Source organism: Mus caroli, unplaced genomic scaffold (assembly GCF_978045245.1).
Source record: "Mus caroli unplaced genomic scaffold, Mus_caroli_1 scaffold_9, whole genome shotgun sequence".
NCBI classification, from domain to species: Eukaryota; Metazoa; Chordata; class Mammalia; order Rodentia; family Muridae; genus Mus; species Mus caroli.
In genome coordinates this window covers 10,858,593-10,870,729 of record NW_028227264.1, presented here as the reverse complement: position 1 = coordinate 10,870,729, position 12,137 = coordinate 10,858,593, and the positions used below count along the sequence as shown (strand labels likewise).

At 44.0% G+C, this 12,137-nt stretch overlaps 1 protein-coding gene across 5 annotated transcripts in view; it reads left to right on the top strand.

Moving 5' to 3' along the window:
* The window catches only part of Aig1 (androgen induced 1), a 237,813-nt gene that overhangs the window by 178,816 nt on the left and 46,860 nt on the right, over positions 1-12,137 (top strand). For all 5 annotated transcript variants that reach the window (XM_085842655.1, XM_029482396.2, XM_021174292.2 and 2 more), the window contains one exon: positions 3,741-3,856. In XM_085842655.1, coding sequence (XP_085698781.1) covers positions 3,741-3,856 — 116 coding nt within the window. The remainder of the gene's footprint in view (positions 1-3,740; positions 3,857-12,137) is intronic.

Sequence of the window (12,137 nt, the reverse complement as noted above, 5' to 3'; positions counted from 1 at the left end):
GACAGACAATGCTCTTAACCACTGAGCCATCCCTCCAGCCTCAATTTAAGGTTTTTCTTGAGAGGAATTTCACCACTCTTGTTCAGTTTATTCCTAGATATTGCTGGGGCTGTGGGGAATGGTGTTTCCATGGTCTCTTCCTCAGTGTATTTACTATCAGTATATAGAAAGGCTGCTGGGTTTTCTAAGTTGATTTTGTATCTTGCCACTGTGAGGAAAGTGATAGTTGTTTTTAAAAGTTTTCTTGTAGAATTTTTAGGAAGGCCTCTGCAAGAAGGAGTCATTTGACTCCTTTTCATATTTGGCTCCCTTTAATTTTCCTTCTCTTCCCTAACTGCTCTAGCTGGGGCTTCAAGCAGGGTTTAAAGGAGCAGGAAGGGTGGACAGCCATGTCTGGTTCCTGATTTTAATGAGATCGCTGTAATTTTAATTTTTTTTCAAACTTTATTTTTAATGATGGTTCTTAAATGCTTTAACCTCCCTGTTAGTCCACCACCCACCAGAGGTAGTGAGAAAGAAAGGATATGGGGGAAGTGGTCCAGTTTAGAAGAGTTCTTTGAAGCAACTCCCATATGTGTTGTCTGGAAATCGTCCCCCTCCCCCAAGCAACACCCCAAGGCCCTCCACAGGTAGAGGACCATTACTTGTGGTCACATAGGCTCAAGACAGATCTCCATTTTAATGAGGTACTAAAGGCCTGGAGGGCTTAGCCAATAAGCTTTCCTTCCCAGATACTCCTCCCTGCAATAGGTATTTAACTTCAGGCCCACCCTGAGAAGTGGGATATGGTTTTGCACATCCACTTTCTGCCATGATAATAAATGTCTTAAAATCATGGACTGCCTCTTTTCATCAGAATCTGCCATAGGGAGCCATGGAGAAGGCCTTTGCCTACAGAGCCTCTGCCTAATGCCCCATAGAAGGCCTCTGTGCTCCCACTGTAAATATCAAGCCCACTGCCATGATCAAGCCAAGGACTACCCCGTAGGACCAGCTGGAGTTCCCCTCCCCCCAGCACCCTCCCCCACTTGCCCCCACTCCCAACTCCAGGATAGACCCCGCCTCCCTGGAGCAGATGCAGGACTCACAACCCTACAGGTTAGCAGCAGCAGCTTGATCCACTTACAAACACTTCACAGATACACCGTTAGTCTAGTTCAGTAGAATCAGAATAACAAACTCAACTCAGCAAGAGGTGGTATGACCTAACAGAGACAGCCTGGCCTCAGCCTCAGCACAGATCAGCAGAAGGGATCCTGATGAATGCCAGGAGACGTTCTTGGCTGTGCGTACTTCAAAGAATCAAGGATCAGCAAAGATGAAGACAAGAGATCCACAAGCATTACACAGCTAGCTGTACCAGCAGCCAAGCTCAGCCTCCTGCACTGGCCATCAAGCCCTGTTTATACCCTCCAAACATCACGTGTCCTTTCACGTGCTTGCTTTAGCAGGGCATCCTCTCTCCTGTGTCTGCTTCATCGAAACTTTCCTTCACGTGTTTGCCTCAGCAAAACACCATCCAACTGACTTTTCCAAAGAACCTTTAAGTTTCCGCTTCAAATTGCTTCAAGGTTTTCTCCATTTAGGATTTATGTGGGGGCGTTTGTCACATATATCCTTTATGTTGAAGTATGTTTTCTCCAGACCTAATCTCTCTAGGACCTTTATCGGGAAACACATTGCATTTATTTTGAATGATTAAAAATATCTCTGAAAGTGTTTAACATTCTTAGCAATCAAGACAATGTGAATTAAAACTACTTTGCGATTTCATCTGCCCCAGTCACAATGGCTAAGATCAAGAAAACAACTGGCAGTAAATGGGGGAAGAATGTGGGAGGAAAGGAACTCTCGTTCACTGTTGGTGGCAGTGCAAACTGATGTAGCCACCATGAGAATATATGAGGGGAATACTCAAAAACCTAAAAACACAGGTATCATGTGACTGCATCGTACCACACCTCTGCTTGTACCTGAAGAACTCAGCATCTACTACAGAGATAGTTATTGACCATCGTTACTACTGCTTTGTTTGCAATAGTCAGGAAATAGAAGCTGCCTAGGTCTCTGTCGACTGATGGATGGATAGAGAAAAATGGTACAAATACACAATAGGATTTTTTTCAGATGTAAAGAAAAATAAAGTCATCAAGATTGCAGATAAATGGATAGAACTGTGAATACTGCCCTGAGAGGAGCTGCCCAGAGGCAAGAGGACAAATCCTGTGTGCTCTCTGTTTGTAGATCCTACCCCCAGATCTGTAGATTTGACTATAAAACTTGGGGTGACCACAGAAGCCAAGAAGGTATAAAGGGAATGTGAGCAGAGGGGGTTGGGGAAAGAGCACCGGGAAGGAAATAGTAGAACATACGTGTTCTGCATGCAGAAAGGTGGCAAAGTCAGGGGACTTGATGGGACATACAGGAGGAGAGGTAAGCGGGGAAGAAAGGTAAAAAACAGGATGTTTGAAAAGGCCGTAGGGAAACGTATTGTGCTTATGTAAAAATATATACAAGTGGTGTTGGGGCTTTTGTTACTTTTAATTAGTTAATTGTCTTACAGGTTTTGCTTCTATCTCATGGCTTCCAGTTTTGAGTTTAAATGCCATTCCTGATAGTGTGTCCGAGTGTGCCCGGGTGTACTCAGTGTGCCCGAGTGTGCCCGTCTCTGCAGTGGTATCTGGTTCTGGTGCCTCTTCTTGGACTCTTTACTTTCTGCTTGTTGGCTTTTTCCTCTTCCAGATGTTTGGTTCTGTCTCATCTTGTTCTATTTTATTATCGTCCCTTAGATGCCTGTTTGTTTTCTAACAAGAGACAGAAAGGGGGTGGATCCAGATGGGAGGGGAGATTTGGAAGCACTGGGAGATGTGGAGGGAGGGAAAACTGTAAGCAGGAAATATTATATGAGAAAAAAAAGCTATTTTCAATAAAAGGGAAAAAAGAAATGAAATTTCCATAATAGATACACATACACAAATTTTAAATACTTTAAACATATTTAATATTAAATATTAATATTAAATTTATTTTATATTTTTATATTAAATTTATATTAAATATTTAATATTAAATACAAATTAATATTAAATCTTTAAGATCTTTAAAATATTTAAAATGTGAATTTTAAATATAATATTTAAATTTTAAAATGTTCTTCAACTACAGTACTGTGAGGCTAAAACAAAACTCCTTTCACCGTATGATCTTAACCATGTGTAAACAATGTGATAGAATGTAAAAAGTATCATACACAACGGTGATTGCTAGTGTTCACTGTCACCTTGGCAGGATCTAGGATGTCCTGGGGATGCCTGCAGGGGTTATCTTAATTACAGTAATTGATGGGAGGCGACCCATCTCAATTGTGAGCAGGACCATTCCCTAGGCAGGAAGGAGATCCGGGACTGTTTACAAAGGAGCCGGCACTGCGCATGACAATGCACTCAGCTGTCTCTTGTCTCTGTCTTTTCTTTGGTCCCCTTCATACTTTTATATTATAAAAATTCCCCATTATAAATACCAAATAAAATAAAATTTCAATGCTTCAGGTACAGGGAAAAAAAGTACTAATGGAACAGATGCTGCAGTACCTGTTTTTGTAGACATCTCTCACGGGAGAGCCCTGCACGGGTGTCTGTTGTGGGTCTGTTCTGGGAAAGTATACCGTTTGTTCTCCTGATGGAGAGAAATGACTGTAAAGGTGCAATGATAAGAATCTAGTCTTCCCTGTTCTTTTCCAGCACACAACGGTTTTGCCCTTTATATTGATCGAGATGAGAACGTCCCACCATCAGTATCCCAGCAGGAGCAGCGGACTCGCCGCCATATGCACCTTCTCCGTGGGCTATATATTATGGTAAGGACCGAGCCTGCTGGGCATTCGTACTGTATTAGATTCTGCACCGCTAAATTTGGGCAACTAATGCATTCTGGATATAATCACTAACAGATTCCCACTGCGTGCCTCATTTGGTCCAAGACCTGGGCTTTGTCTTGTTTCCCCAGATGCTTATATTTTTAGAAATATATGCCAAACCTCACACAGCAGGAATTTGTTGAACAATCCCATGTAAGCAGTGCGCCTTCCAAGGCTACGTTTTTCAACTTGTTTTCAAACTAAATGTTTGTCTTGGACACTAGTTTTATAGCTTAAAGGCTTTTTCTTTTGCTGGGGTTTGAGTTTATGTTGTTGCTTTTGTTGGGGGAGTGGGGTTTGCAACACATACAAATGAAGGCAGATGAGCCAACTTCTGTTGGTGAAAATGTACACGTTTGAGGATCTAATTAAAACCTATCTCAAAATGATATGTCACAAGTAGAATGCACTCAACTGATGTGTTTTGGATATCTGGGTAGATAAACCACAACAAATCTCCATGTGGCCTCATGAGCGCATTGCAGGCCCAAGGATATAGTGCCAAATTCATCTGATAAGAATTTTGCTTAGTAAGTGTATTTCGTGTTAATTTCAGACTTTATCATGTTTCAACACTCTTATATAATTATCTTAGCACAGAGAATGTTAAATTTCTCTTCATAATTCCAAGTCCACTTTGATATATTAACACAGGGAGGGGATTCTCCAGGGAGTTTTTCTTCCTTTTGGCACGCTCTTGTTTTTAGTTCTGGGCCACCAGCCCTTCCTTTAGCCCTAGCACCCTGGATAGCAGTCTTGCAAATACCTCATGACTATTCATGATCCTGCACACCCCGCCCCCCTGAGCAATTTGGGAGATCCAGTCTCCACGGAGTATTCTAATCCAGCAAGCCTACTCTTCGAAAAGAGAGGGGTCTGCATAGGACTTCACACACTTTGCATAAACAATAATATCATATTCAAGACCTTAGATGAAAGAACACTGAGTAACAGGAAGTGGTATTCAGAGTATAGACCTGAATAAGTGGGGAGTGACATTCCTGCCTCTGGCTCTGGCCATTCCACCAACTAGTGAAATACTATTGATGAGGACTTGGGAAGGTTGATTTCCTAATCACTTTCTAGGCTTTTTTTTTTTAATTTCCTGCCCAGAATCTTAAATATTGACTTTCTCTGATAGAAAAAGTCCAAGAGATTTGTCTTGCTAGTGAAATGTAAATAAATATTGTTATATCTTAGAAATGGATTTGTGTGCCTGGTAAATAAGAACTTGATATTTAAAGACTTCACTTCAGAAAAATCAACTGCAGAAGATGCACATTCATTCAGGGGTGCTCTCTGAAACTGCCTCCGGCCTTAAAAGTCAGCTTTCTTCCCCCGGCAAGTTCATCACTGCAGTGGATTGGCTTATGCAAGGGACAGGAAATTCTCTCTGTGAGCTGTAGTGTATTTTTGAGAATTTATTCACGTGCTATTAAATGATCTTCCAGAGCCTGGAGGTTTCGGGAACCATGTTCTTTCTGGTGACTTATCTTCTGCTGTGTATACAATCAGCCCACGTTCCAAAGAGACGCATGGGAAATACCACATAGTCCTCATTATAGACCCCCAAGATCCCTCGTTAAAATGAAGCATTACTCACGCTCTCTGTGCTAAGTGAAGCTTGCCAGCCCCATGGACTCCCTCGGCAAACCAGTACTTGTTTAGACATGCACTTGCATTAACCAGCAAATTCCCTCAGATTTGTTCTGAGAGAGCTTTCAACGTAGAAGTTTTTTCCTTTGGTGTTCTGCCCTAGGCATTCAGAGCTCTGCCAAAAGCTAAACAATGCCCCTCGAGTCAAGTCACATTATACAAATCCGAGGGTTTAATTATTGTCAAAAGGGACTGGCTTTTGCTCCCTTCCAGACTGTCTCGTGGCCTGACATACCAGTGACCCAACAGTGAGAGAATCAGGAAACGAAGTCTTCTGACAGCATACCGGTGTTGTACTCAATCATTCCAGAACTCCATGCCAAGATGGGGAAAACTATCCCTCTTATCGTGTGATAATTATACAATAAATGGGTCTTCTTTCCAGTGCTGAGCATGGCAAGTTGACTGTACCTCAGGGCTGCTGGCCAGGCTGTCTGGCTACTCTTGTTGGACTCTGGCTCTCCAGGCTCCTAAGTCTCCTTCCTCTCTTGTTCTATTCTCCTCCTAGATTTGGATAGGGTCATGGAGGACCTTCGTTCACTGTCATCTCTGAGCTTGTTCCCCCCAGCTCCATCGGGGTCTTCCCTTGGTCACTAGACTCCTCAGATGCACGTATGCCTGCCATGGTTCCCTCTTAGTTGCTTCAATACTTGAGACACAAGTATTCTTCTGTCCACTTCTGAGACGCTCTTAACTCCCTTCCCATACACCCCCCTCCACCATCACCCCCTACACATTTCTCTGTACCCTTTTCTAAAACGCTGAGCGTGCACTGGGAGCCCTTGGTCTACAGCAGAATGATGAGTATCATGGATCATGGTACTGCTCCTTGGAGACAGATGCTATGTTGTTACACGCTTTTCAAATGCTCTTTTATTGCCTTCAGATCACTCTGCAGTAAGGCAAGCATTTCTTACCCATTTTACAGAGAAGGAATAAAAGCTCACAGAGGATGGATAGCTTGCCTGAGACACACTAATAGCCTATTACCAAAATGATAGTGCAAGCTCATGTACATGGGCTCAGAGTCCACAGTTAACTATGCCCCTGCTGCCTCCTGTGTCAATAGTCCTGTGGCTGAATTTATTACGGAAAGTTTTGTTTTTCTATGTATTTTGAAGAAAACATCAAGTGTGGTCAGGTCTGGGGATTAAGACCCTTTCCTGGGTTGGGGCCCCAGCTTCTCCCACTTCACCTTTTTGAGCCCCAGCTTTCTTGGGTTGAAATTATGGAAAAGGACGGAATGAGTCCGCAGGGGCTGGGAGGACCCCGTGCTTTCCTGCAGAGACCACAGACCAAGGCCTCCATCCCAGTAGAAACTCATTTGCTGCCGTCAGTTCTCAGAAGCTCCTCTGCGCACAGCAATGAAAGCGCTGATGTTTTCTTCTTCAGGATTTGAGGATTCCAGTTAGGGTGCTAAGTTCTTTCCCTCACTGTGTGACTCACTTCCCTCGTTCACACAGTCTGCACTTTAGAAATCAAAAACAACTCTGAGGGACAGGAAAATCTGCTTTTTATTGTCTCACAGCCCTGATGCTTTAAGACAGATTCCATATTCCCAATCTCATTATCCCAAATGTGTTCATTAAACAACTTCGCAACATTAAAAAAAGAAAAGAAAAAAAGTTAACTGAGACGTCAGTGTGATTTCCCTCTTATGATCCAGTCCCAAACGGTTTCAGATCTGAAGTCTATGTCCCACCAAAGTCAGCCACCGATTCCTGGGATCCTTCTTGTTTTCTTGTTGGCACCTTTCCGTGTCTTCTCAAGCTCCCGCTGAAATGAAAGCAGGAGCCTTCTCCTTACATGCATTATCTTCAGACACACTGAAGATTTTTAACAAAAAGATGTACTGTAAAAAATAATCTTCCTAGACATGAGAAAAAATTAGAATGAAGGTGGAAATTTAGATCATATTAAAGTCCCATTCAATAGAATGCCTCCTCACCAGCTGAGTCAACCTTTAGTGTCATCATTAGAAGGTTTCATTTCCTCCTGCTCGACCTGAACCTTTTATTTCCCCCATAATGGCCTCTCCTGTTGACTTTTATGTCTTTTATAGTATTTTTGGGTTTGGGGGGACTGTTTTGTTTTGTTTTTCGGATTTTCCGGTAGTGGAGTCCAGGGTCCAAGCCGAAAGTGCGATACCTTGGCTAGTGAAGAGGTAGCTAAGGGCTCGGCTTCCCTTCCCACTGTCAAAGCAGCCCACTCTCCTCCACGGCCCTCTCCCCAGCTCTCCCAGCCTAGACCAGTAAGGGGCAGTGCCCTTGCTCCTTGAGTATGAGTTCTGTGGAACCTCCTGAGAAGGAGGTACCTCTACATACTCAGTAAAGGCAAGCACTGGAGAATCCTTGGTAACTGTTGGAGCTGAGGCTGTAATGTGGTCTCAGGACCTTCTGTATGCCTCACAGCTGAGCCGGGAGGGATACAGCCAGTAAGGGAGGGGCAGCCGTGGGACAGGCCACTGTCCTTCCGTTTATGTCCTGAAATAGCTAAGCTGCGGAGGAAACTGCTTTACCAGAGGAAAGTCTGGCACTGAGGTGTCTCCATGGCCCAATGACAAGTGAAACTTTGAGACAAGAATTTTCCAAGAGCAAGCAACCGAGTATGTACTGCCATAGTCAGAGGTCACGGGAACCTTGGTTTTTGCCTCCTCGAAAATGGGAACGAACATCTGCCTCTCAGAGTTGTGAAGACTAATGAACTCATAAGAAGAGTCCCTCATGAAAGTCTTTCATCTCTCTAAGCAGGAAAAAAAGAATCCTGCATGTCTGCAGAGCCTCTTTCTCTTTCCCAAACGCATTTTTATTTTCATTCTATGTCCTGTTCTCATGGGTCTTGCTCCTCTTTCATGGTGATTGTCTCTCTGAAGTCTATTGAGAATGTTGAAAGCATTTTTTTTTCCTGAAACGTTCCTATGGTTCACGTATTAAGTTATTTCCAGAGCTCAGCTCTCCCTTGGGAGCCGAGAATGTCATTGCTTTCCCATTATCCCAATCTGCTCATTTTTTTTCCACAAGTGCTTTGCCAAAAAAGCATTGTTTTCTTGGATTCTAACAAGAAGCCTGTGTGGACAACTGAGAATTTCACACCTGACGGTGATTTGCCCCGGGTCCCTCACAGTGTTCACCAGTGCGCGGGTTACATGAGTTCCTTAGCTCTGCACGTGAACTGAGAAGGCCTGAGTATACTGTCCATGCCAATTCCCAGTACTTGTTGTTGAGTTCCATCCCCTCCCACCCAAAAGGGCTGGCTCTCAGTTGCTCTCGTGTCCCTGGAGAGCTAAGAATTAGAGGCGCTGTTGACCTTGCCTGCTCACAGATAACTTTCCCTGTGAGCCTTCCCTTAGCCTCTCAGCTCCCTCCAACCATCCTGTCAGTAAGGTTGCTCTCCCCTTGGCTTTCGGAATCACTGAGTGGATGCTGCTGTCTCTGTCTACCCCTCTCCCTCATTCCCCTTATGCCTTTCACCTTTTATTTCAGGACAAGGAAGGGATCTAACTGGCCTCTTCTGCAAACATTTTTTCTAGTGCCCATTTTCTCCTCCCCGGGCAGGGAGTCTCCAAACCTGTGCTCAGCACACCTTCCACTGATGATCACCTCATTCCTTGATGACTTTAGTCTCCCTCCTAGACGCTTCCAGTCAATATCTGAACCCATTTCTTGACTCTGCCTTACATTCACTGCTCTTGTAGGAATAGTCACTGGGCACCTACCTGCTGCCCAGTGTGTCACAGCTGAGCTGCTCTCACGACTTCCCTACACCATATCGTATCCATTCTCACATTCATGTTTAAGAGTCAGGCAGGACACAGGGCCTGGAAAGATGGCTCAGCGGTTAAGAGCACGAACTATTGTTCCAGAGGTCCTGAGTTCAATTCCCAGCAACCACATGGTGGCTCACAGCCATCCATAAATGGGATCTGATGACCTCTTCTGGTGTGTCTGAAGAGAGCAAAAGTGAACTTATACATAAAATAAATAAATCTTAAAAAGGAAAAAAAAAAACAGTCAGGACACTGTAGTGTTTGGAGAATGAACTCCTGACTCTGACTGGTTGAGCCTGAGTCATGTTCCTAATGTATGACTTGGGATAGTCATGGAACCTCTCTCTGTTTCATTCTTCTCTGTAGACTAGATGATTTATAGTACCCATCACCCTCAAAAGATTGCTGGATCACTATGATGATATTAATGTTCAGCTTTGCATATGCCCAGACTACATATTGTTACTATTATTAGCCCACCTCAGTGTGGCTTAACTGTTCATTAGCAAAACCTCTACGGATGTCACAAGATGTCACCAGTGACTTTTGTTTCATTGAAGTTACACATGCTTTGTAGATCTCTATTGTTGCATTATCCCTACTTTTCAAAACACCGTCTTCCTGTAACTTCAGGACTCTGTCAGTCTTTCCCGCGCATACCTCCCACGTCCGAGGCTTATGGCAATCTCTCTTAGTTTCTTTGTGGTCTTTTCCCATCTACACGAAACCCCATATTGGAGTTCTTCAGTGCCCAGTGCCAGCTCCTTCACTCTCCCTGAGTCATCCCGTCTCTTCTGTGATCATCAGTTCAGAAACTCTCCTAAGCATATGTTATATCTACTCATTTAGCAATTACAAAACCGCCTCTGGCCATACCTAAATTCCCTATCCCATGCACCAACTTGCACCCCCTCCCCCAGCCCCAACATCATCAGCCATCCATTACTCATACCAGAAACACACCAGACATCCTGAAGTCATCTTTCCGGTGTCAACAACAGGCCACCGGCTGCTCAGACTTGTGCTTCCGAGGCATCTTCAGAAGTTTCACACTTCACTCTGCCTCCGTGGTTCATACTATGATCCGAGCTCCAGAAGTGTCGCCTGAGCAATAGCATGAAGCTACCACCCCCTGCCATCCCCCTGTCTGTCCACAGACGGTTTTTTTTTTAAAAATGATCTGAGTGTGTAGACATCTCTTTGCCTCTATGGATCGAGTCCAAAATTCCTTACACCCTTTAGGCTAGTCTTCATTACCTGGCCCTGCTGTCGCTCCTGCCTCCTCCTCCTCTTCCTCCTCTTCTTCCTCCTCCTCCTCCCACTCCTCCTCCCCCCTCCTCTTTTCTTAGTTCTCCAGCCACAGTACTATCCACCTGCAGCCACTCTGTCAATCACAGTAAGTGCCCCTCATCTCTGAAGCTTTACCTTGCTCCATATTCCATGGAGCTCACTTCTCCCAATGTAGGTCTGCTGTTGTCATCCGTCAGTCAGGCTCCAACCCCTGCATCTTGTTTTCAGGGAGCTTTCCTTCTCTCATGCCCCTTATTTGGTTCAGTTTTTCTGTGGGGCATTATTGTCAGCTTTTTTGCATTTCCATCAGGGGACTTTAAAACTAGCTAGAGTCATGGGGTCTTGATTTTTGTTTCAATGATTGTTCTCAAAGTCCCCTCCCTTCGCTGTCCAGAGTAAAAATCTGTACCTGAAACCTTAAAGAAAACAGACAGCCTCCTTGCCTACAGGTTCTAAGTGTTGATAATCTTTAGACATGGCAACAGTCAGAATGGTACAGAAAATAGGCTTACATTAGCTTAGTGAGAGAAATTGTGATGTATGTGTGTGTTACATGAAAGTAAAGTTTGGAAACTGAATACACACATGATATATATATGATGTCAGATACTTTGCTCAATAGTAACCACATAAAGTGTCGACAATGTCCCCGCTATCCATTTCTCTGAGATTGAATTTCAGCTTTATTGTCCCTTTTCCCACCTGCCTTATTTACTTAAATGGCCAACAGAAACTCCTAAACTTCAAGAAGAACCCCCAAAGGCCACAGTCTGCTGGAGTGACAACCCAGGCGGGAGGTGATCCAGTTTAAGCCCTGGAAACATTTCAAGTAGAAGACTTTACTTATTAACAGCCTCTCGGCTTCCCTGAGCTGCATTGGGCTTCTGAGACCAGGAGAGCCCTGGAAGTCTCAGAACAGGTCCTCTAGTGGGCAGCAAGTGAGGGTTTCTGCGCCTTCCTGTACAGTGGCTCCAGGCCTGCAGAGGCTCACTGTAACAGAATGGCTTCCTCAACCAGCAATAACCTGGAGGGAGAAAGTGCTTGTCTTATAGCACTGAGCAGTGTTGGGGCCCCAAAATGAAAACTAATTGAAAATAAAGTCACCAATTTAAAAGAACAGATAGCTGTACCAGATTTAAGATCCACCATCAAGAGTCAATGAAATATAAAGTGGAGATGAATGAAAATAACAAGCAAAACTTGTTCTCGCAAATGGATGGAACTTGAAGATATCATCCCGAGTGCTGTAACCTAGTCAAAAGAACACACATGGTGTGCACTCACTGATAAGTGGATATTAGCCCTTAAGTTGGGAATATCCAAGATACAATTCACAGACCACATGAAGCTCAAGAAGGAAGACCAAAGTGTGAATGCTGCCCTCCTTCTTAAAAGGGAACAAATTACACACAGGAGGAAATATCGAGACAAAGTGTGGAGCAGAGGCTGAAGGAAAGACCATCCAGAGACTGCTCTACCTGGGGATCCATCCCATATACAGTCACCAAA